Source organism: Panthera uncia, chromosome B1 (assembly GCF_023721935.1).
Source record: "Panthera uncia isolate 11264 chromosome B1, Puncia_PCG_1.0, whole genome shotgun sequence".
NCBI classification, from domain to species: domain Eukaryota; kingdom Metazoa; phylum Chordata; class Mammalia; order Carnivora; family Felidae; genus Panthera; species Panthera uncia.
The window spans coordinates 31,517,834-31,541,289 of NC_064811.1; the positions used below are offsets into that span (position 1 = coordinate 31,517,834).

Below are 23,456 nucleotides of genomic sequence, written 5' to 3' on the forward strand. Positions count from 1 at the left end.
GACCCCTCCATTCAAAAATATGGTCTAGCATGAACAAGTATTTTCATGGTGAATGTAAATATGAGTGAAACCAATAGTTAACAGGCTCTTTGGAGTCGGCATAGCATAGTACACAGGAAAGCAGACGCTATAATTAGACTACCTTGGATTTCTGTCATTTATTAGCCATGAAACCTTAACTTTTGGGTACCTTCTGTACTTAATCTGTTACATAAGAATAATGATAAAATTTAATTCATAGATCTATGACAATTAGCAAGTATAACTCACAACATCCTTAGAACAGTGGCTGGCACATATAAACCTCAAGAAGGGTTAGAATTTGTATAGTTACACACAGGGCCACGATACTAAAAAACAGTATCATGGAGACTGACTCAACTCTTTTCCAGAAATCAAAGAACTAGGAGAAGGTTGAGGGCTAATGGGTCTCTGGATCTCCCCAGGACTAATGAGACCAGGAATCAAAAGAAGACATTGGGCCTAATGGACAATTAGAGCTAACTGGTATATATAGCTTCTTCTTCTGCCCTATTTTTTCCCCCAGGGCCAAAGGTGCTGCTGCCAGGAAGTTAAATACTTCAGGTCACTAGGTTTAGAAAGTTCCCAGACACAACTAAAAATCTAACTTCCTCCATAGAGAAAACAGAACCTAATAATGTAGAGCTTTCACCCATCCTGATATAAAATAAGAAATGCATCCCTTCCTTCAATTTTTTTTGTCAAAACTGTAGGAGAAACTTCCAATAACCTTAATATTGTGTTACTAGAATTTGCCTTTGCCAATCTGTCAGATCCATTAGTCTTACCACTGAATTTCACCACATGAGCCATAGCACTTGAGACAAAACTCTCCTGTGCTCAATGACTTCTGCTAAAACCAAAACAAGTTTGAGTAGCCAAGAAATAAGAAGCAATATAAGTTCTGGCCACATGAGCCAGGATATTTTCCTTCTCAGAGCTGCCTCCAGGGTGTGCAGGGCTCTGGGAATATATATATATATTCGTGTCTATATATATATAGACTCGTGTCTATATAAATAATTTGATTTAAAAATGTTTCAAAATGTACGGACCCATGGGAGGCTTGGTGTCTTATTAATGAAGATGGATAGAGAAGAGTTACTTATGTATCATTTATTTTCTAGGTGGTTCATTGAAAGAGTCTTTGTGAGATCCAAGCACCATGTCTTCTTGTTTCAAATCCAAGAACCATCTCTTCAGGCATTTTATTATCCAATGCACCCTCCATGGTTAATTTTATATGTACCACCAGGAGAAAATGGTAGTAGTGCTATAATTAATCACAAGGACACGGGTCTTCAGAACCTACTTACATTAAACAGTATAGCTCTTTGTGCCTCTTCAGTTCCCTAATAGTATGTCTATAACACTGGTCACATTAATAGCCGTGACACTGCATCATCTGTCCACACTGCCTTCCAATGACTCTTTCTCAATGGTTGGTACTGTGCTTCATTGATGCAAGCCTCCCCCAAAATATGCAGGTCAATGTGAACCAATATTCCTTTTCTGATCTTATTAAGTTTACCATTCAGAATTTTATGGTATAAACATAGAACAAGGCATTTTCCAGTCTTGTCTTCCCATGGACTATTGAGGTAGTAATCATTGCATTCCCAGAATGGGAGCTCTTTTGATGCTGAATGGACCCTTGCCTTCCATACACTAACACCAGTGGGGGAGGGTCGGTGAGGGGTTCATGTGTGAAGAGAGAAGCACAGTCCCACTCTTCCAGGATAAGTACTTCCCTCTTCTACATGGCTTAGGACAGGGAGAGCACAATGTCACTACATCAGTGGAAGGTAAAAGAGGACATTGATTATAAGGCCCATTTTTGTTCAATATTGAAAGCCATCCTTGAAATACTGCCTAACACATGACATAGAACCTACAGCAATGGCAGTTATCACCCTGGATGCCAGATGCTGGGGGAAGAGGAGGAGTGCAGGGTGAAAGACACCTGCTGCCATGCTTGCCGTCCTATGGTGCTATAGACAAGAGGCGGCACTATAGTCAAAACACAGATAGACACAAGCCCACACTGGTGGCTCAAGTCTAAGGGCTGGTGGTAGACTATTGATAGCCCTGACCCCTGAAGTCATCTTGTGTTCAGTGTGAGAGTCATCTCAAATCAGCATGTTAGCATCATTCTGTTGGCCCAATCTTGGGTAGTCCCACACTGCTTCAGCCAGCAGCAGTGATCTGCTTGCCAGATTGTCCAACTCAAATTAGGGTCCAACAACCAAACTCTGAGAGGGCCCCCTAGGCATGAGTTCTAGAGCTCCTCAGGATATCTGATTGACTTCATGTGTAAGGCAGTGGGTCAGACAGCATCTTGAGGGGGACAAATGAAGACCAGGATCCATATGGGTCTGGATCTGGGCCAGGGATATCTCACTTGAAGAACACTGCCAGTCTTGGTAGTACCAGACCCTAAGAAGGACTTAGAAATTCAACAAAGGCCCTTCAAAAGAGTTGGTAGCCAGGATGGAGGAAGGGGTCTAAGGCAGTGGGGAGACACTGCAGAGTCCAGCCACAAATAATTATGGACAGTCTAAGCGGGATATGCAAGGGGCCCAATCCAAGGCTCTGTTGTTGAGAATGGAAATGAAAGGATCAAAATGATGAAATCAAATACAAAAAGTAAGAGGCATCTTGTCCTGGATTGGAAAGAAAAGTCTCATCAGTGTAGGAGTTAAAAGATCAATGTTTGACCTCGGGCTTAGGTGAGTCATTTAAAATTCCAAAGATGCAATTTCCCACTTGAAAGTGAGAGTTATATCTGATAGGTTCTAAACTCTCACTCATAGACTTACATTCCTAATCTATGCTTTTCTTGAATGGTTCATCATAATACACGAAGGAGTTGCACCTCAGAGAAAATTTGCCATAAATTAGATTTAAAACTCATCTCCCTCCAAACCATTTGGAATTTGAGGATTATAATCCCATTTTATCATAGACCTCTTTGCCACTTTTATAGAATATAGAACATTATCCACACTGGACTGTTGACACCCAGAAAATAGTGTCATTTATCTGTAGAGATGCACAGTGGTTGGGAAGGCATCCTGAAGAATCCGCAGAAGACTTGAACAATATTGATACAGAGCTCAATCTCCTTGAGAAAAAATGGAAGAAGCTCCAGGTTGGCAAATGGCAAGGGAATGGGAAGGAAATTGCAACTTCATAAGACCTGGAATCATTTTCAAAACATGATCAGACTCATTACACTGGGTTCTGTTACAGCATGCAGTCTGTGTATGCTTACTTCCTCATCAATGTCATGCTTGAGGAGAGTGGGTCCCTCAATGAAATCTAAAACTTCTTGGGTAAAAGTATATCCTCAGTTCTGCATGAGGCTAGGTGCTACTTCAATCTCATGTCCCAATATTAAACCTATGTATGATTCATTTTCTATTATATACCACAAGAGTCAATATTATATACCTAATAAGACTCAAAACCAAGCAAATTAGGAAGTTCTAATTTTCTGGAAAATCTTAAGTTTCTGGAACAGTACAATGGTCTGATAGGTAAGATTTCATGGTAGTCTAGCTGCTGAAACAAGAAGTTGCCTAGAGGTATACCTAATGTATTATTTTTTAATTGTGACAACATACATCTATTTTTAAAACCACATTATTAAATTGAGGATTCTACCATGGAATAACTCAACCCTATTGACTTCAGGACTAATGTTACCTACTTTACATGTTCTCAATTAACTGATCTTTAAAGATAAATGTCTCACACTGAGTAATTTACTCAAGATTTAAAAATACTCATACAGTGTCTGTCTGACTCCTCAAGAAGCCATGAATCACACTAATAGCAATGGCCCAGATGCAAAAAGCCTGGTTGGAAAAGCATTCTCCCCATTCTCTGATCTTGCTGCACTGTGGTTTCTTTGGGTTTCCCCTTTTACCAAACAGACCATGAGCTCATAAGGGAGGAAGAAGAGACACTCAGCCTCAAGGCTGCTGAGCTCTAGCTCCTCCAAGTAGACTGGTCATTGGCCAAATGGTAGCACAACCTGGCTTGGAGATTGACACCCAACCTTGTCTCTATACTCTCAAGTTGACCATCTTGAATACAATTTCTCAAATGACTGCTAGCATGAGAAATTCATAAGACCACAACTATAAGGAAATAAGGTAGATGCAGAGCCTAATTTTACCCTACTTAGGATATTAGTTTTATTAGATTGAATGAGATGAAGTAGGCATTGTAGGTCAAGAGCAACCACATATTGGCAATTTCACATAATTCAAGCTATACTCAGAAATACTTCAATTCTGGATTCTCTGCCTTTCTCCCCTGACTTTCTATCCTGAAGCTGGTTGAGTCCCTGCTAAGTTCCTCTAGCTTACCTGGCATCCATTCCATAAACACTTATTGACACCTTCTCTGAACCAGGGACTGAGTAAACACCTGTTGATATAAGGGCAGAGGGAAGTCTGTCCTTGCCTTTGAGGAGCTCATACTCTAATGAGAATGGGAAACTTTAAAAATATATATGATCAGTTTGTGATATAAATATATTTGAAGTGTTATGGAGAATCAAGGGGCATCATACTTAGAAGTGAGGAAGTTTTCAAAAAAAAAGTTGACATTTGGATTGTACAGTCAGTCATGCAATATGTTAGGGTCTGGGGGCAGAGAAAGAGACTGGATGTTCTGGAAAAGGGCCAATAACTTGATACGGCTCAATGATAGGAGGCAGGAAGGTAACAGGAGATTGGTGTCAGATCTTAAACAAGCATGGCCATTTTCTTCCTTTATCAGGTGGGTAAGTCACAGAAATTTTTCTAATGAAGGAGGTAACATTTTTTGAAATATAATTTTGCAAAATTTAGAAAAGCTTGTTTTCTTTCTATGACTGGGGAGACTAGAAAGGAAGAATCAAGCAAAATGAGTAGGATGCATAGGCTTTAAACATTATCTTTTTTGTTTTTTCTACCTAATAAATATAGATTCACTTAAGTAACTCCAACATTATGGAAATATACAACATAGAAACCAAAAGTTTTCTGTAATATAACCTCCCAGGCCTAAAACACTGTTACTATACCAAAGTGAAATCGCCAAAGTATACCAAAGTATGCCAAAGTACTGAATATAGATTCATTTAGACTTTTATTTCAATATATAAACCACCATATTAATATAATTTTCTCCATACCAGTAAATATAGAACTACCTCATTCTTTTTAATGGCTGTGTAACATTTTATCGCATTAATGAACTATAATTTATTGAATTCGTTTTTATTCTGTGGAAACATGAGCTGTTTTCAATTTTTCAGTATTACAAATAATTCTGGGATGAACACCGTTTTATAGAAGCCTTTGCAAACTTGTATTTCTGTAGGATACATTCTTAGAAATCCTTCGAGGAAGTGACATAAAAGTAGTCATTTTTCATTTAAATGATATTGCCAAATAACCATCATAAAGGCTGTATCAATTTCTATCCCCACGGTGTATGCAAGGCCCATTTCCCTACGGGAAGGGAGGATTTTTATAGGCAGTCTGTTCTTATCAGAGAGATTACAGAACCTTGAGACTCTTCATTCAACTCCACAAATGTCTGTAGTTCACACATCTCTCTGGTTTCTAATAAATTAACATTAATAGAAGCTCTAAGTTTTGCCCAAAAAAGTCCACATTTACGCCTATCTTTGGGCCATTCCAAGTATGCTTTCTTTTCCATAAGAGCTTTCAGCCTAGGATATCTGGTAGGAATACAGTAGAGTGGAATGGGTTCTAGCAAGATAAAAATTATGTAATCGGAATTTTCATGGAAGAGATTTTGGTGGGCAAAGTAAAGTTCATAATGGCACCACTCACTCTGGACAAAGTTGGGAGACAAAACAAAGATGGACTTACAGCTTTTCTCAATGCAGTTCATGATATTTTCAGTAATGCTCTTACCAGGATCAAAGTTTCCTTCATGAAGGCAAATCAAGTTCTCTTCTTTCTCTAGATTGGGAATTAATTCATGCTTCACCCAGGTAGAATCATGTTTATTATATGAAATAAACACATAGAACTGGACATTTCTCTTGAGTTGTTCTTGGGTTGTCTTCCTAATCCTCTGCAATGTCTGTGTCCACTGACCCAGCATCCTGAGATACCAGGGCAGATCAAAGTAGAGGCAGCAGAAGGCCATAGCCGTCCCCAGAACTAGCATGATAACCACAATGGTGACAATCAACAGAGCTGTGTTGCAAGATAATTCAGGAAGATGAACATCCTTTAACCGAGTCCCCTTTAGATTCAAAGGGTATTCACAGATATATGAATCTGACCATCCAATCATCATGCCCTGTGAATATTTTTCCAGGTGAATGAAATCTCTTAATTCACAGGTACACCGGAATGGATTTCTTCCTGCATTCAGAGTCTTAACTTCCTGACAGCTCTGGAAAAAATCCAGAGATGGGCTGAGAATTAAGTTCATTTCAATGTTCAGAATTGAGAGTTTTCTGAAATGACTGCACCCAGGAAGATCAGTTAGAAAGTTAAATGCGAGATTTAGTTCTCGCAAAGACTTCAGATGAATAATCTCTTTAGGGACAGTTTGAATTTTGTTATTATTCAGGTCAAGTATTTGAATACTTCTGGGCAAGCACCTGAAAACAGAATCAGCAAATTTGTTGGATGACAGGTTCATAGTGATCAAGGTTTCTGGCCAAAAGCAATTTTCATCATTTTCATATTGTAACAGATTCTGGCTGAGATCTAAGTGCTTCAAGGATGTGTTGTTGGCAAAGAAACTCACTAAAGAAAGTGTCTCCAATTTATTGCCCTTCAAAATTAAAGTTTTCAAATGAGGCAATTGGATAGGTTGCTTAAACAGGTCATCTGTTAAGATATTATCAGCAAAATTTAAATGTTTGAATCTTGTAGGATAATTAGGAAACCGCATGTGTGGCATTTGTGCATCTGATATAGTCAGGTTTTCTATATCCATTTTGGTAAAAAGCAAGTAGACCCTTTCCTGTGGAATATAAAAAATTCTGAACTGTATGTGCTCCAATTTTATCGTTCTCATTGCAGTATTTGAGTAATCAAATGAATTATGGTCAAGATAAACCTTGCCTCCAAAAGTCACATGTTGGACTTGGAAGCATTCTACTGATGTATGCCAAACAAACTGGAAGATGAGGAGAAGGTCGTCCCAGAGTAAATCAACTTTATTAAGCAATAGAATAGATGTCTTGGAATTCGCTAAAGTAAGATTTTGTTGAGTTTCATAACTTGAAAATTGGCTTTTGCCATCTATGTTTGTCATTTCTAGTATTTTTGAAGTCTTGATTCCGTCACGCAAAAGAACCCAGAAATTTGTGTTCATTGGTAAAACAATATGAAGTTTTGTTGTGTTTAAGATGGGCAGGCTACCTTCTTCATAATAAGAAAGACTTCTTAATCCTAAGAAGACTGTATTTAGATGCAAATGAGCAATTTTCTGGAAATCTGATTTTCGTATTTTTGCCCCACTCAAACCCAGGATTTCCAAATGTGACATGTTGCCAGCCTCCTCATGGATAGGCACACTGTCAAAGTCATTGAAAGAAAGATCTAAATGTCTGAGACCTGCCAGTGAATACCAAGTTACAATCTTCAATCTGTTGTAAGACAAATCTAAATATCTTAACTCTCTGTTGAATTCAAAGGTCTTGATATCCAGCTCTTGGATTCTGTTATGGCATAGAATCAAAACTTTCAGTTTAGAAACAGAACGAAAATCTGAACTCTGAAGTTGAGAAAGGAGGTTGTAGGATAAATCCAGTGTGGTTGTGGTTGGGGTCAAGTCTGCAGGAACCTTTCTTAGGGACATGTTGGAGCAGTTGGTTGTCAATTCCCTGTCTTCTGGCGGCTTTGACACGTAGCCCAGCACTGACATAACAATACTACAAAATACATAAATGCTTCTGATAAGTGTCATTGTAATTCCAAGGATTCAATCACTTGGTTCCTTCATATGAATGATGAAGATGAGTTCAAAATCCTAGAAAGATATATAATGTTAAATGGTTATGTCATTTTTTAAATCCTACAGGATTATTTTTGATGCCCAAAATTCACTATATTCACCAAGAGTTTGGAACAGAGTTCTAACCTGTATATTGAGTCTTTGACATGATCTGAGATCATGACATGATCTGAGAGTTTGGCTTACAGATTTCCAAGCCAGTTGCTGTGCATATCCCCATCACTGAGGCAAGTCAGAATTCCCAGAAGGGATATATATAATAGTTGGCAGAAGTGCCTTTCTCCCAGTTCAACTTCGGAATTTCATTGCCAGGCCATATTCAACACTCCCTTGCATCCCATTTGGATAGCCTGAAGGCTTTAAGAAAATTGAAAGTGAAAAATTTTAAGATTTTATTCTTTTAGAGAAGTTTAAGGCTCACAGAAAGATTGAGGAGAAAGTATAGAAATTTTTCCATATCCCCCCAACCCCACACCTGCATGGCCTCCCCAGTTAGCAACATCCTCCATCAGTGTGGCACACTTGTTACAATCGATGGACCTACATTGACACAGTATAATCACTCAAAGTCCACAATTGACATTATTGTTCACTCTTGGTGTTGGACATTCTATGAGTTTGGACAAACGTATAGTGGCATGCTTTCATCATTATGCATACATTCATTGCCCTAAAAATCCTCTATGCTCTGCCTATTCATCTTCCTTGTACTCCACAACCCTTTAGAACCATTGATATTTTTATTGTCTCCATAGTTTTGTCCTTTTCAGACTGTCATTTGGCTGGAAACATACAGTATATAGCTTTTTCAGATTGGCTTATTTTACTTACTAGTATGCATTTAAAGTTCCTCCATTCTTTGCATAGTTTGATAGTTTGTTTCCTTCTAGCACAGGATAGTATTCCATTATCCGGATGTACCATAGTTTGTTTATCCATTCACCTACTGAAGGACATGTTGGTTTCTTCCAAGTTTTGGCAATTATGAATACAGCAGCTATAAACATCTATGTGCAGTTTTTGTGCAAGATTTAAACTCTCAATGAAAGTACTTTTTTATTACCAAATACTATGGGCTCCTGAATTAACGTCAAGGAATTGTTCCTCAACTTTTACATTTGTGGACATAGAGAGTCCTTTGAGCTAATATCTGATTTTCAACAATGCTTACCCATTCACATGGAAGGTCTAAAACAGAAATAAACAGAATGGTTCCTGTCCTTATGGTTCCATATGTCTTCAGGTTGGTGGCAACAGCAATCTGGATCACTGACAAATAAGAGAAATAATGATAAAAACTGTTTCCATTTCTTGGGGGCTTTCTACAGTGCCAAAATATATACACCATGTCTGCACAGGTACATGGGCACACACACACATAGCTTCTCAGAACAATGGGATAGCATGAACAGCAGAGAGATCTCACTACACCATATCTTCCCATGGAGTATTATATCTTTTGTTCCTCCTGCTGTTCTGTGGGAGTGACCAGCCTGAGGAAAGTGAGGGTTGGTGTGTATTGGGCACATGTATTAAGCAGGAAATACACGCATGTATTAAGCAGGAAAACTCTAACCAAGCTACTTACCTCGCCTTGGTGTTTTCCTAGTGCATGGTGTAGGAAGAAATAAAGTTTAAGAGTTTACAAATTTAATATTAGAATCTAACCACTTCTTGATAGAGACCCAGGAGGTCTTTCCTATCAACCTTGTGCCTCTTCAGTCATTTCCACCCAACAAACAGAGGAATCTTTAAAATGTACATCAGAATCTGCCCCTCTTCTAGTCCAAATCCTCCACTATTTTCTTATTTCAACTGGAGGAAAATCCTGAGTCCTTGCAACAGCTGACATCTTCAATCCATTTCTCCTACTCTAGTCTGGTCATTCCTTACACTTTCCAAGCATGCTCCCACATCAGATTTTTGAACTTGGATTTGCTGTTCTTTTTCCAAAATACACTTTCCCTAGATGACAAGTGGCATGCTCCCTCACTCCCTTCACATCTCTGCATGAAGATCACCACATCAGAGAGACTTTTTTGACCACCCTCTACAAAATATCACTCCCCACTCTCTATTCTCCTTATCTTAAACTTATGTTTCTTTTCTTTTTTTAAAAACATTTTTATGTTCGTTATTTTTGAGAGACAGAGAGAGACAGAGCATGAGCAGGGGAGGGGCAGAGAGAGAGAGAGAGAGAGGGAGACACACAATTCAAAGCAGGCTCCAAGCTCAGAGCTATCAGCAGAGCCTGATGCGGGGCTTGAAGTCGTGAACTGCAAGATCATGACCTGAGCTGAAGTCAGATGCTTAACTGACTGAGCCACCCAGTGCCCCAAAAAGTTATTTTTCTTTCTAGCCCTTCTCACCACCTAACATGCGCTTTTATTATTTTTTTATAGACTCTCTTTCTTACCCCTTACTAGAATGTAAGCTATGTAGGAACAGAAGTTCTATCTGTTTTATTCACTGCTATAGCCCCAGTGCCCAGAAAAGTTCCCAGCAGAGTGGGTACTTAATAAATATATTGAATAATGAATATTATGAAAATCTTAGTTCTTTAATTGCCTCTGTTCTGTGTCTAAACAACTTGAAGTCTGACTCTTCTCTCAAAGTCCTCAGAATTCTGCACCCATGTTTCCTCATCTGTAAAATGCAGAAAATAGTACTCCCCTCCCAGAGTTTCAAGATAAATAAATGAGATAATATGTATGAAGGCATGGTGGGGGGACAAAACAGGCAGAACTCATACAAGAGGACACCTGGAATATTACCTCATGCTCATCTAGAATTTTCTTTCTCTAGAACCTGCCTAAGTTTGTCGTTGTTGTTTAGAAATTCTAGAAAATGTGGACATTTCCCAAAATAACTTAAAAATGCAATACTTTATAAAACTATTTTGTAGAATATAGAAAAATGGATACAGAAATGTTTGACCATCTTGTGACATGACTGTGAAGAGAAAACTTTGATTTTGATATTCCTTGTCCATTGTGTGCTCAGGGGAAGAAAGCACAAAAGACACTGGGTGGGGAATGGGGTTGGGAAGATGGTAACCTGGAACTGGCCTGGGGTTTTCACCTTTCCACTGAGAATATTCTTCCAATTTATCCCAGGTAGCCTTTTCTTGGTCACTCCTTTTTATATGACACTTAATATAGCATCCAATGATCAATATAAGAACAAACCACGAACGTAAAAAAAGAGCCCCTATAATACAACTTTATGTTCATGATAATTTTCCAGATTTTAAAAATATGGGAAAATAAATTTGTTACCAGTACCATAACATTAATCCATTACCCACCTTTAGGATGACCTTAGTAACTTGTCCTGGGTGATGAATCCATACATTTATATCTATTCAAGGCAGATAGCATCTCCACTCCATACTGACTCTGTCATGCAAATGAGGCAGTGGCCACTTGATGTCTTTTTAATAACAACCACTAACATTCATTGAGCTATGTAATACTAATTTTATATAGCTTGATCCTTACAACAACAGCCTTACAGGGTCAGTGCTACCGCAGTTCACCTTTCACAGATATGGAAGGTGGTGCTTAGAGAGGTCATATGACTGCCTCAGAGTCACAAAGTTAATAGATGGTGAGTCCAGTGCCTGGTGTCTTAGCCCCTCAGCTACCTAGTCTCTCTAGGGTGAGTCAAGGCAAATTTGTTTTCAAAATATCTTGTAATAACCTAATAACAAAATTGTATCTCACTAAGTCATACTGATTCTTTAAACTTTCCCATCATAGAGTCCAAGGAACCTAATGAGTAAGTCTGCAAATGCCACACAGTTTAGGTTTTATATCAATTACTTATAAGGACTGACATGGACTGAACCATTTTGTTGAGCCCTATCTTGTTTAAGCCACTATATTTTGTTACAGCAGCCAACCTATGTCTGTCCTAACTACATACTGTTACATTTAGAATAAAACCCAAACACCTGAAATTGGTTTATAACACCCTCCATGAGCTGCTCTTGCTTCTTTCTAGGATCTCTCTTCATACCACCCTTCTCCTGGCCCTCTACACTCCAGTCATACTGTCCTTCTTTTTGCTCCCTGGCCACAACTATACTCGCTCTGACCTTAGGACTTTGCACTGGATTTCCCGCCCCCCTCTCCCTTGGGTTACTCTTTCCCAGCCCTTCCTTGGCTGGATCTCTCTTCTCATTTAGATCTTGGATTAAAAAGTTTATATCCTAAGGGCGCCTGGGTGGCTTAGTTTGTTGAGCGTCCGACTTTGGCTCAGGTCATGATCTCACGGTCTGTGGGTTTGAGCCCCGCGTCAGGCTCCGTGCTGACAGCTCAGAGCCTGGAGCCTGCTTCGAATTCTGTGTCTCCCTCTCTCTCTGCCCCTCTGCTGCTCACACTCTGTCTCTCTCTCATCAATAAAAAAATTTTTGAAAAAAAAAGTTTATCTTCTCTAAGAGTCCTGAATTGACCACCTACCTAAGCTAAAGTGGCCAGACTTGCTATTAGTTCATATCACCTTATTTTATTTCTCTTCAAAGCAGAGCACTTGTTTATTGACTGTCTCTTCCACGTCTTATACCCATGAGAGAAGAAAGGAGCTGATGAGCTTTTTCACTTCTGTATCCCCACCTAATAGAATAGTGCACAAAGCACATGCTCAGTAAATACTTTTTAAATCTATCTATGAATGAGGGGTGCCTAGCTGGCTCAGTTGTTGAAGTGTGTGACTCTTGATCTCAGGGTTGTGAGTTCGAGCTCCACGTTGGGTGTAGAGATTACTTTGAAAAATAAAGTCTTTTAAAATAAATAAATAAATTCAATTCTGTATCTCTTAGCACATGATGGCACATAATATGTTCTCAAAAATGTGTGTTGAATGAATGAATTGTGTTGTGAATTCCTGATATGGTGTAGTACATGATGGTCAGATCATGAGTTTGGTGTTGGGGACTGATAGATTTGTGTTCAAGTCCTATCTTGGTCATTTACTGCCTGTGTTAACTTAGACTATTTATTTAACTGCTGAAAGGTTCAATTTTTCATCTATAAAATAAATTTTGTGCAGAGGCACAAAAGAGATCATGTATATAAATCACTGTTACCATGTGTGGCTTATTCAAATGGTAGCAGTTATCTAGGCCAAGGGTAGGGTGATTTCAGACACAAATTTTAAGGAGTGTCAAGAAATTCAAGAATCAAGATAAACAATGTTTTAATGGAATATTTTAAAATTAATTTTAACATAAAAATTCACAATGAACAAAATATCAAAATTTTTCGTGAAGACAGGATCAGTATTACTGAATTTTGCTTTTGTCTCAGGATCCAATGTGGCTTGGCAAGACACTGACAGTTATAGTCATTAAACTCAAAAAAGTGTTTTTAACATCATCATCTCACAGAGTAATTAAATTGGTAGCAACTAACTTAAAGCCCCTGGGTTCGGAGGCTATGGCCCTTGAAAAATGTGACAATATCTAACCTAGTTGCTACTTCTAGAATCCCCTGAAAGGAGGTGTCATGATCTCTATACATTACTCACTTCTTCTCCCTACCCAATACCACAACCTCATTTGTAATTTATTCTAAAGAAGGGAGAGGAACTAACTCTTTTGAACTTTCCTTAATGTAAGAAAATAAAAAGGTCCTATCTCTCAGTCAATGCATGTGCACTATGGCATTTCATTACAACATTTTAAAAAGTATAACATAAATTTTTTATGAAAGATGCATTCAATACGTATTGCATATTTTTATCATACTCCTCCTACTATTACTACTCTGCTGAAAATAGGTAAAAAAGAGAATGACTTTTTAATAGCTTATGATTTAAAAATCCAAATCAAAAGACACTATGAAATGACTGTTAGTGATTTATCAAAGAATACTTAACCATCTAACTTTTCTTTTCCCAGTGGTGCAAAAAAGTAGAGAAAGGGTTAAAACCTATAGCATGTTGTACAATCTTTGCAACATAAGAAAGAGCAAGAATGACATTTTTTGGGTGTCACCTATGTGCCTGGCATAGAACTAAATGTTTTCCATACACTATCTTGTTCGATCCCTTCAATAACTTAACAAAATGGTGGCCTTTTTTAAAAAGGTTTTTTTTAATGTTTGTTTATTTTTGAGAGACAGCACGTGCGCGTACATGAGCAGGCGAGGGGCAGAGAGAGAGAGAGAGAGAGAGAGAGAGAGAGAGGGGGAGACACAGAATCTGAAGCAGGCTGCAGGTTCTGAACTGTCAGCACAGAGCCTGACACGGGGCTCGAACTCACGGACCACAGGATCATGACCTGAGCCGAAGTTGGACGCTTTCCCGACTGAGCCACCCAGGCACCCCAAATGGTGGCCATTTTTATCCCTATTTCACAAATGGAGAAGCCAAAACTCAGAGGTTAAGTAACTTACCCAAAGTGACTCAGTGAATAAGTCACAGAGTATGGATGTGAACCCAGACCTATCTAGTCCCTTCCGGCACACAAACTGAAGGCTTTTCAAACTGTGAAATGAAGTTTTTTAGGATGTGATTACCAATGTTGATTCCATTCTCAGCGGTAGCTGTTATGGTGGCTTCTTCCTCCCTTCCCACCCCGTGCGCCTTTTTCTGAAGTGGCATGCAGCTACTAGGGGTCACTCTGCTAGGTATCACAAAGCTCAAGAGACTTTGTCTACATCCATTCCTAAATTATGAACTCATGAGAACTGAAATAAAACTTAGACCGTACACAGAACTTCAATTCATCACTCAGTATAGGTGGTCTGTGGTAAAGCTCTTCTAGGAATCAGGTGCTTAGGTGCTATTAATCATCCTGTACTCTCTAGTGGCCACATGGCCATCTTCAGCCACCGTGGACTTTTGCAGGAAACTGAACAAGATATCTACATTGTACAAAATCTATTAGATGGGCTCCTACTTTTTGACATAAAACACAAATGCAGAACTTTAGTAAAGGAGCAACAAATATGCTTTAAATAGCCAAAGCAGATGATATTAACGTGTACTACAGGAAAATAAAAGCTGGAGAAACCTCACCACAAGGATGGGATCATCCATTCTGAGTAGAAGAACTGACCAGGTTTAATCAGCGACCAGTGAAAGAAAATCCAAACCCTCAAGCACCTACAAGACAGTTCAAGTCCTTAGATCAGTAGCCCCAACATCACTCATTAATTGTTAATCTTTAGATGAATATAGGCAAAATAATAAATACTAAAAATCTGAATAAGGCTACTTTCCTCCCATGTACATGTGTTCGAATGATCTCTTCTTTAGAAAAGACCCATCCCACCCTTATTTCTTTCTCATGAGTGTTAGAGCAAACAAGGCTAATAGTTCTTACCCCCTGGCTTGCAGCGACTCTAGCAAAGCTGCAGGTGTGGATGATTTGTTGGCTGGACCAGAACTGGCTGCAGGAGTGCTCGAATCAAGCTTTTCAGTGAAGCTTAAGCTCCTTTGCCCCCTACTGCATGTTAGTGGCATTACACGTTGCATGAATTTATTACAATCTTCAAGCACTTTTTTAAAAAATGGCAGTAAAATACACATAACATCTACTATTTTAACCATTTTAAAAGTTTCTTTATTTGAAGAGAGAGAGAGCAAGCACAAGTGGGAGAGGAACAGAGAGAGAGGGAGAGAAAGAGTCCCACGTAGGTTCTGCACTGTCAGAGCAGAGCGCAATGCAGAGCTCAAACTCTCGAACTGTGAGATCACCACCTGAGCCAAAATCAAGAGTCAGATGCCCAACCGACTGAGTCACCCTGACTCTCCTAACCATTAAAAAAATTTTTTTCTTAAGATTTATTTATTTTTGAGACACAGAGAGACAGATCATGAGCAGGGGAGGGGCAGAGAGAGAGAGGGAGACACAGAATCTGAAATAGGCTCCAGGCCATCAGCACAGAGCCCCACTCAGGGCTCAAACTCACAAATCGTGAGATCGTGACCTGAGCCAAAGTCAGACGCTTAACTGACTGAGCCACCCAGGTGCCCCCACCCCTAACCATTTTTAAGTGTGGTGCCATCAACTACATCCATATGGTTGTGTAACCATCACACTGTCTATCTGTAGATCTTCTCATCTTCCCAACCAGAAGCTCTAGACCCATTAAACAATAACTCCACATTCCCCTTCCTCTCCACCCGTGGGGTCCACTATTACATTCTCTGTAGGAATTTGACTACCTTAGGCACCTCATATGAGTGGAATCATGCAATGTTTGTGCTTTTGTGACTGGCTTATTTAGTGTGTAATGTTTTCGAGGTTCTTCCATGTTGTAATGTGTCTCAGAATTTCCTTCTCTCTCTCTCTCTCTGTCTGTCTGTCTTCTAATAACTGAGCCACCTCAAAACTCACTGGTAAGGCTAGAAGCATTGTACACTCATCATCTCAGCCCTCCTGCCTCAAATCTGGCCACAGTTGCGTGACTACCTGGTGTAACTGTCACAGTCTTTAAAGGGTGATTGCCCAATTAAACTTATTGTTGACTCCTTATCTAACCTTTTAAGAGGGCACATCTCTACAGCTTCCTGAGACTTCATTCTCTGGTTGGGGTGGCAGGGTGGAAATTATTCCAGTCTGTTCTCTGAAATCTCACCTCCCTTGATGAGAGTTCTTTGGGGCCCAGTTACCCTTTCTGGTCTAGTAATAACTAAAACAAACAAAAAAACCAAAAAGGTTTCTAATACTTTCGTTGAAAACAGTGAGGTCCACACATATCTCATTTCACCTTTCATATTGGACTAGTCTGGCCTCCATGATCAAAACCTGTTCTTCAAGAAATCCTTCTCACTACATAGCAGTGGTGGTAAGGCTCAGTGATGTACCCTCCATTGTCATTCTGGTTCCTTTATGTATCTTTCTTTCTCTAACTGCTCTCACTCTGACTTCAAGATCGAAAGTTTTGTTAAAGAAAAAATTATTCCTAACTCTTGTTAAAGAATGGTAAGGCAGGACTCTGTTCTTCCCTGTTGTAGTATATATTAGAATTGTTTTCTTTAAAGCTGAGTAATATTTTATTTTGTGTATATACCATATTTCTTCATCCACTCATCCATCAATGGATATTTGGGTTGTTTCACCTTTTGGCTATTGTGAATAATATTCCTATGAACATGGGGGTTCAAGTCCCTGCTTCCAATTCTATTGGGTTTATACCTAGAAGTGGAATTGCTGGATCATATGGCAATTTTTGGTTTAATTTTTTCCAGAACTGCCATATTGTTTCCCAAAGCATTTTAGAGCACTTTGAAGGTTCCTTCCTGCAAAGTTCAGATCAGGGCACCTGGGTGGCTCAGTCGGTTAAGTATCTGACTCTTGATTTCGGCTCAGGTCATGATCTCGTGGTTGTGAGATCAAGCCCCTCCTTGGACTCCACACTGACATTGTAGAGCCTGCTTGGGATTCTCCCTCTCTCTCTCTCTCTCTCTCTCTCTCTCTCTCTGCCCCTCCCCCATTTGCATGTGCTCTCTCTCTCTCTCTCAAAATAAATAAATAAACTTCAAAAAAAAACTCTTGTTCTAAGAATGTACTCCCTTCCCAATTTCATATATACATAAACCTATTATAATCATTCATTCATTTTTTAATTGGCCATTCCTCTTGTGGACAATCCATTTGGAAGTTTTTATCTTCACTAGTGATATCCAGCAGTATCACCTAAATATTTAGTGTAAATAAAATCTTAAAAATGAGATTTTTTTTTAAACAATAATATTGGTGGGGGATGCTTGGGTGGCTCAGTTGGTTAAGCATCCAACTACTCTTGATTTTGGCTTAGGTCATGATCTCATGGTCATGGGATCAAGCCCTGCATCAGGCTCTGCTCTGGGCATGGAGCCTGCTTAAGAGTCTCTCTCTCTCCCTCTGCCCCTGTCCCCGACTTGTGCTCTCTCTCTCTAAAAAAAAAATAAAAACAAAAGCAAAATAATAACATTGGGGTTTTTCATAAAAAAATGTAATGCATGTATTTCTGCACATACTTTAGGAGGAAACCATACAATAAATAACAGCATAGAGAAAAACAACAACAGAAAATGAACAGTCTACTGCACACTAAACATATGCAAACATGTCTATAAAAATAGGTAACTGGAGGCACACCCATTAGGAGTGTGGGGAGGGAATTCCTAGTTTGTTGGATGAACTAAGCTCTAAAATCTCTTTCATTTCAGAAGTTCTCAAACCACTATCATCAGGACACTCACATTCTATTGTGGTCCTCTTATGGAAAAAATTACTTATATATTTTTTTGCTGTCCAAAGACATATTCTTCCTTTTTCAGAGCTCAAAATGTTTAAACACTTTGCCCTGCTGGTGAATGGAATTTCTTTTACTTATTTTTTAAAGTTTGTTTATTTTGAGAGGGGGGAGGGGTAAAGAGAGAGAATCCCACAGAGACTCCACGCTGTGAGTGCAGAGCCTGATATCAGGTTCTATCTCACTAACCATGAGATCATGACCTGAGCTGAAATCAAGAGTCAGACACTTAACTGACTGAGCCACCTGGTGCCCCTTCTTTACTTATTTTTTAATTTACTAATCAAAAACAAGTGGAGCCCAGTTAAACAGTAGTATTCTGGGGTCACCTGAGTGGCTCAGTCCGTTAAGCATCCAATTCTTGATCTCAGCTCAGGTCATGATCACACAGTTGGTAAGATCGAGCCCCACATCAGGCTCTGTGCTGATAGCACGGAATCTGCTTGGGATTTTCTCTCTCCCTGTCTCTTTGCCCCTCTTCTGCTTGTACTCTGTCTCTCTCAAAATAAATACATATTTTTTTAAAGCAGTATTCTGTGTCATTATCACCATCATCATCATCATGATAGCTTGATTTACTTTTCTAAAGTAAATACAGGAAGTATTATAGGAAGTATTACATACAAGATATTGGCTAATCCTCACCAGAAACTCCATAAAACTTGCGTATAATTCCCATTTGACAGATGATGAAACTAGTCCAGAGAGAATAAGAAACTTGCCCTAGGTAATCATCCAGTAAGAAATGGAGTCAAGATTCAAAACTGAGCCTGTCTGAGTCAAAGGCCACAGTGTTTTCACTATTCCAGGTGCCCAAAAGTTTATGTACTACTCTCTCTGCCTTCATCTGGAATTTCTAAATATTTAAATCCTTATTTACACTTAGCAGTAGTAACAGTAAGCTCAAAACCATATTCACTGATAATTTGGGGGTATAATTTTTTTTATTCTCTTCAAAAATCTTTCCCCTTTATCTGTCCCTTTTTTCCCCTCTTCTCTTACTCTGAGCTTCAGAGATATCTGCCATGGTAACACCTCCGTACACACATACAAACACATACACTCTCTCTTTCACATAATTTTCCCCTCTTAAGATATCCTTCATATATAAGTTTCAGTGAACAGAGAACCCTTTGTTACCTTAGGTGGTTGGAGGTTTATTTTAAAGATACTCCAGAAGTAAGGAAGGCTACCAGATCTCACAGAGAACTTAAAAAAAAAAAAAAAAAAAAAAATGGCTGCCACAGTAGCCCTGGTTGGACCATCTTATTGTATCCTCCAAAGTGGGCAAAGGCTGTTCTCTACTCTAGTAATGAGTCAACTTCTCTTTGACTCTTCCTCTTTCTTAATCTGCTCCTCTTTCTATTGCCAGCTTCTCTTTATTGCTGCCTTTGCTTCTATTTCTTACTACAGCCTGTTCTTAGTGTTATAGCTTATGGGCAGGACAGAGGCTCATAATGAGGGTACTTCCCAAAGGTAAGAAATCTTATTGAATCTTTGTATCCAAGGAGCTCCAAAATGGAGTATCTCTATTTGGCAGAGGACCCATATCTGATAGTATACTGGCCTATTTTACATCTTGCCTTTGATAAGGCCTAGGTCCCTGATCTGGGCAGGTAGGAAAGTCCTGTATTTCAAGGCTTCCAGCTGGTGGAAGGAAGAGACTGGGGTTGCTTAAAGTCACCGCAGGCTAGCTCATAGTCTAGTACTGAGTATGTGTTGAGTAAAGTTCCTCTAGTTTAGTTATAAATATCAGTAAGAGAAAATAGTGACACAGTGTATTTTTTCTGAATTAATATTTCTCAAAAATAAAAGGTAACAAAATTCTCACATGGTTAGGAAATTCTAATACTTTATCATTCATTTACTATACTTGACAAGTATAAGGAAGGGAAAAAATTTTTGTTTGAACAAATAAATTGAATGGTCCTAAATATGTAATGGAAACCTAAAGAAAGACTTTGCAGAGATTTGGTAAATACTTCATGATCAATGAGTAGAGCAGCACTGTCCAATAGAATATAGATGATGAAAGCCACACATGTAACTTTAAGTTACCTAGTAACTATATTTATTTTATTTTATTTTATTTTATTTTATTTTGTTTAATGTTTATTTATTTTTGAGAGAGAGAGACACAGTGTGTGCAGGGGAGGGGCAGAGAGAGAGGGAGACCACAGAATCCAAAGCAGCCTCCAGGCTTCATGCTGTCAGCCCAGAGCCGGATATGGGGCTCCAACCTACAAACTATGAGATCATGACCTGAGCTGAAGACTGATGCTTACCTGACTAAGCCACCCAGGTGCTCTTCTAGTAACTACATTTAAAGAGACAAAAAGAAACAGGTTAAGTTAGTTTCAATATATACTGAATCAATTGATATATTGTATCAAAATATTAACATATAGTCAATATAAAAACTATTAAGATATTTCTTTTTTTTTTTCATACAGCATGTTAGAAGTCTGCTACGTGTTTTACATTTCTACCACAATTCAACTCAGACTTGTCACATTTCAAGCACTTGACAGCCAAATATGGCTAGTGGTTACCATATTGAACAAATAGGGCTAGAGCCTTAAGCTAATTAATGACCATCCTATAATTAGCCAACAAACTGGAACTCCTGTTCACCCACAGAATTTTCCCCACTAATGCAAAATATTGATATTTCTCATTTCCTCACCTCTTCTAATTCCAACTCCTGCTCCCTTTCTCAAATAATCCTATTCACTCTTCAAATGACCCTATTGTAGAAACATCTATCTGGACCTGTGTCCTCAGAAATTACCCCAAAGGCATTAGGGATAAGCCTATGTATACATATACATATACATATTAGAGGTAGAATGGGGGAAAGAAGAGGGAAGATAAGCAAATAAGAAAGATTAAAGAAGGAAATAGAGGGGCATCTGGGTGGCTTAGTTGGTTAAGCATCCAACTTTGGCTCAGGTCATGAGCTCACGGTTCATGGTTTCAGGCCCCATGTCAAGCTCTGTGCTGACAGCGTGGAACCTGGAGCCTGATTCAGATTCTGTGTCTCCCTCTCTTTCTGCTCCTCCCCCACTCATACTACTGTCCCTCACTCTCTCTCTCTCTCTCTCTCTCTCTCAAAAATAAATAAGCTTTTAAAAAAAATTTTAAAAAGGAAAGAGAGAAAATGGAAGGCTTTTAAAAGCAGAAAAGGTAGCAAATCTAAAGGAGAAAACAAAAACATAGGGGAAAGAACAGGGGACAACAAAATGGAGAAAATCAGGATGAAGACAAGGGACAGGATAGGAATGGAGATCAAAAATAAGTGGTGGGGGGAATAAAATTTATAGGCTAAAGAAGGGAACGGCAAAGGGAAAAAAAGTAGAGAAGGAAAGGAGGGAAGTCTGGATTTCTCATCCAGGTGCCCATTATTATTATAGCTTTATTAATAGGTTGCTTAATGTTTGTTGTATTTTTTTTATGTTTCTGTATTTATTCTGAGAGAGAGAAAGCATGAGTAAGCGAGGGATAGAGAGAGAGGGAGAGAGAGAGACTCCCAAGCAGGCTTCTCGCTCAGCACACAGCTGGACACAGGGCTTGATCTCATGACCATGAGATCATGACCTGAGCCAAAATCAAAAGTCAGACACTTAAGCGCCTGAGCCACCCAGGCGCCCCACTTAATGTTTGTTTTAGACCAAGTTATAGAGAAACACAATAATGTAACAAACATCCTGTAAGACACATCAACAGGAGAAATCTCCCTAGATTTCTTTGTTTTCAACCAAATTCTTACAATGTTTTGATTGAATATGAAAAAATTACACACTGAATCAGATATCTTCCAATATATCCAGTGGTGTGCTAGAGCTGGGTTATACCAGCTCATAAGAGCAAAGTTTTAATTTTTAAGAATTTTGTGAAACAGTTGCCCAAAACAACTATTATTAAAAATTAAATTGTATATGCTTGCAATTAAATAAACTACATTAAAAACAAAATAATAGATACTCAAAACTCATCACTTCATAATTATTTTTTAGATATTTACTATTTATTATGTTCTTAAAGTTATTTATGTGTTTTATATCTGTATAGCAGAAACACCATAGAGAATTAATAACATTGTCTTTCTTGGTTTTTACCTGCTATAGTGGAACACATACTCCAGTAATTTCCTAAGAAAAAGTGTTTTGAGGGTTAATTTAGAGCAGGAACTTAATGTCCTCCTTCATATTTGATCAATTGTTTGGCTGTATCTAAATTCCTAAGTTCCAAATAATTTTCCCCACACAATTTTATTTTCTAGCTTCTGGTATTGAGAAGTGTAATTCCATCTTTATTTCTGACTCCTTGTACATGCATTTCTCCTTCTCTCTGGAAAATTTTTGGATCATTGTCTAATGTTATTCTAAAATTATCCTAAAATTTCAAGAGGTGGTGCCATGTACCATTAATTTTGCTGGGTATAGTTAAGAGTTTCATGTCTTTCAGTGGAATATCTTTCCTTTATTACTCTGACAATGTCTCCTCCTCCATTTTCTCTGTCTAGAATACTTATTAGATGTAGGTGGACTTCCCAGATTTAGGCTCTTATTTCTTATTTTTTCTCTTACATTGGCAATTAATCCTTTTGTTCTTTTTTTAAATGTCTATTTATCTTAAGTGGGGGAGGGGCAGAGAGAGAGAGAGGGAACAGAGTATCTGAAGCAGGCTCTGTGCTGACAGCAGAGAGCTCAATGTGGGACACCAACTCACAAACCATGAGACCGTGACCTGAGCCAAAATCAGACGCTTAACCGACTGAGCCACCCAGGTGCCCCAATCCTTTCGTTCTTACTCCTTAAAACTTCCCTTAGCATATTTTCCAAGTCTTCAATTTCTTTGGGGGACAGGGCTATCTTATTTAAGTTCTAAGAAGTATCTTCAAGTTGTCTTGGAAGAAAGGTCAGCATCCTTGTAGGCCTGCCTGTTAACCACATCATCAACATGCAGCATTCCTTCCCCTGACTCTCAAATACATAGCGCCTGGGACCTTGTTGATTAACTTTGATAATGGATCTTTATTAAGGGTGGCCATCCACTTGTATGGGTGTTAATTTGTGGAATTCAAGAAGTGACTGTGTCCTAGTATGAGAATGAAGTCCATCAGAGAGCTTTGGAACAGTGAAGGAAAGCAGGGATGAGCAGGTCCAAAGTGCTGGGGAG

General features: G+C 38.8%; 1 protein-coding gene and 1 long non-coding RNA gene across 3 annotated transcripts in view; one reads left to right on the forward strand and one right to left on the reverse strand.

Annotated features, from left to right (window-relative positions):
* LOC125923599 (uncharacterized) overlaps positions 1–23,456 on the forward strand; it is a 36,248-nt gene that overhangs the window by 4,182 nt on the left and 8,610 nt on the right. The window lies entirely within an intron of this gene.
* TLR10 (toll like receptor 10) lies at positions 3,607–22,235 on the reverse strand. 2 transcript variants are annotated; one of them, XM_049631923.1, is made up of 3 exons: positions 15,049–22,235; positions 9,197–9,294; positions 3,607–8,040 (listed from the first exon to the last, which is right to left on the reverse strand). In XM_049631923.1, the coding sequence occupies exon 3, from the start codon at positions 7,975–7,977 to the stop codon at positions 5,548–5,550; it is 2,430 nt and encodes an 809-aa protein (XP_049487880.1). In that variant the 5' UTR covers positions 7,978–8,040; positions 9,197–9,294; positions 15,049–22,235; the 3' UTR covers positions 3,607–5,547. The 2 variants fall into 2 exon arrangements, with proteins under 2 accessions (XP_049487880.1, XP_049487882.1); XM_049631925.1 differs by lacking the exons at positions 9,197–9,294; positions 15,049–22,235 and adding an exon at positions 8,152–8,343.

Coding starts and splice junctions, on each gene's coding strand:
- TLR10 (XM_049631923.1), bottom strand. CDS start 7,977: ATGACACTTATCAGAAGCATTTATGTATTTTGTAGTATTGTTATGTCA.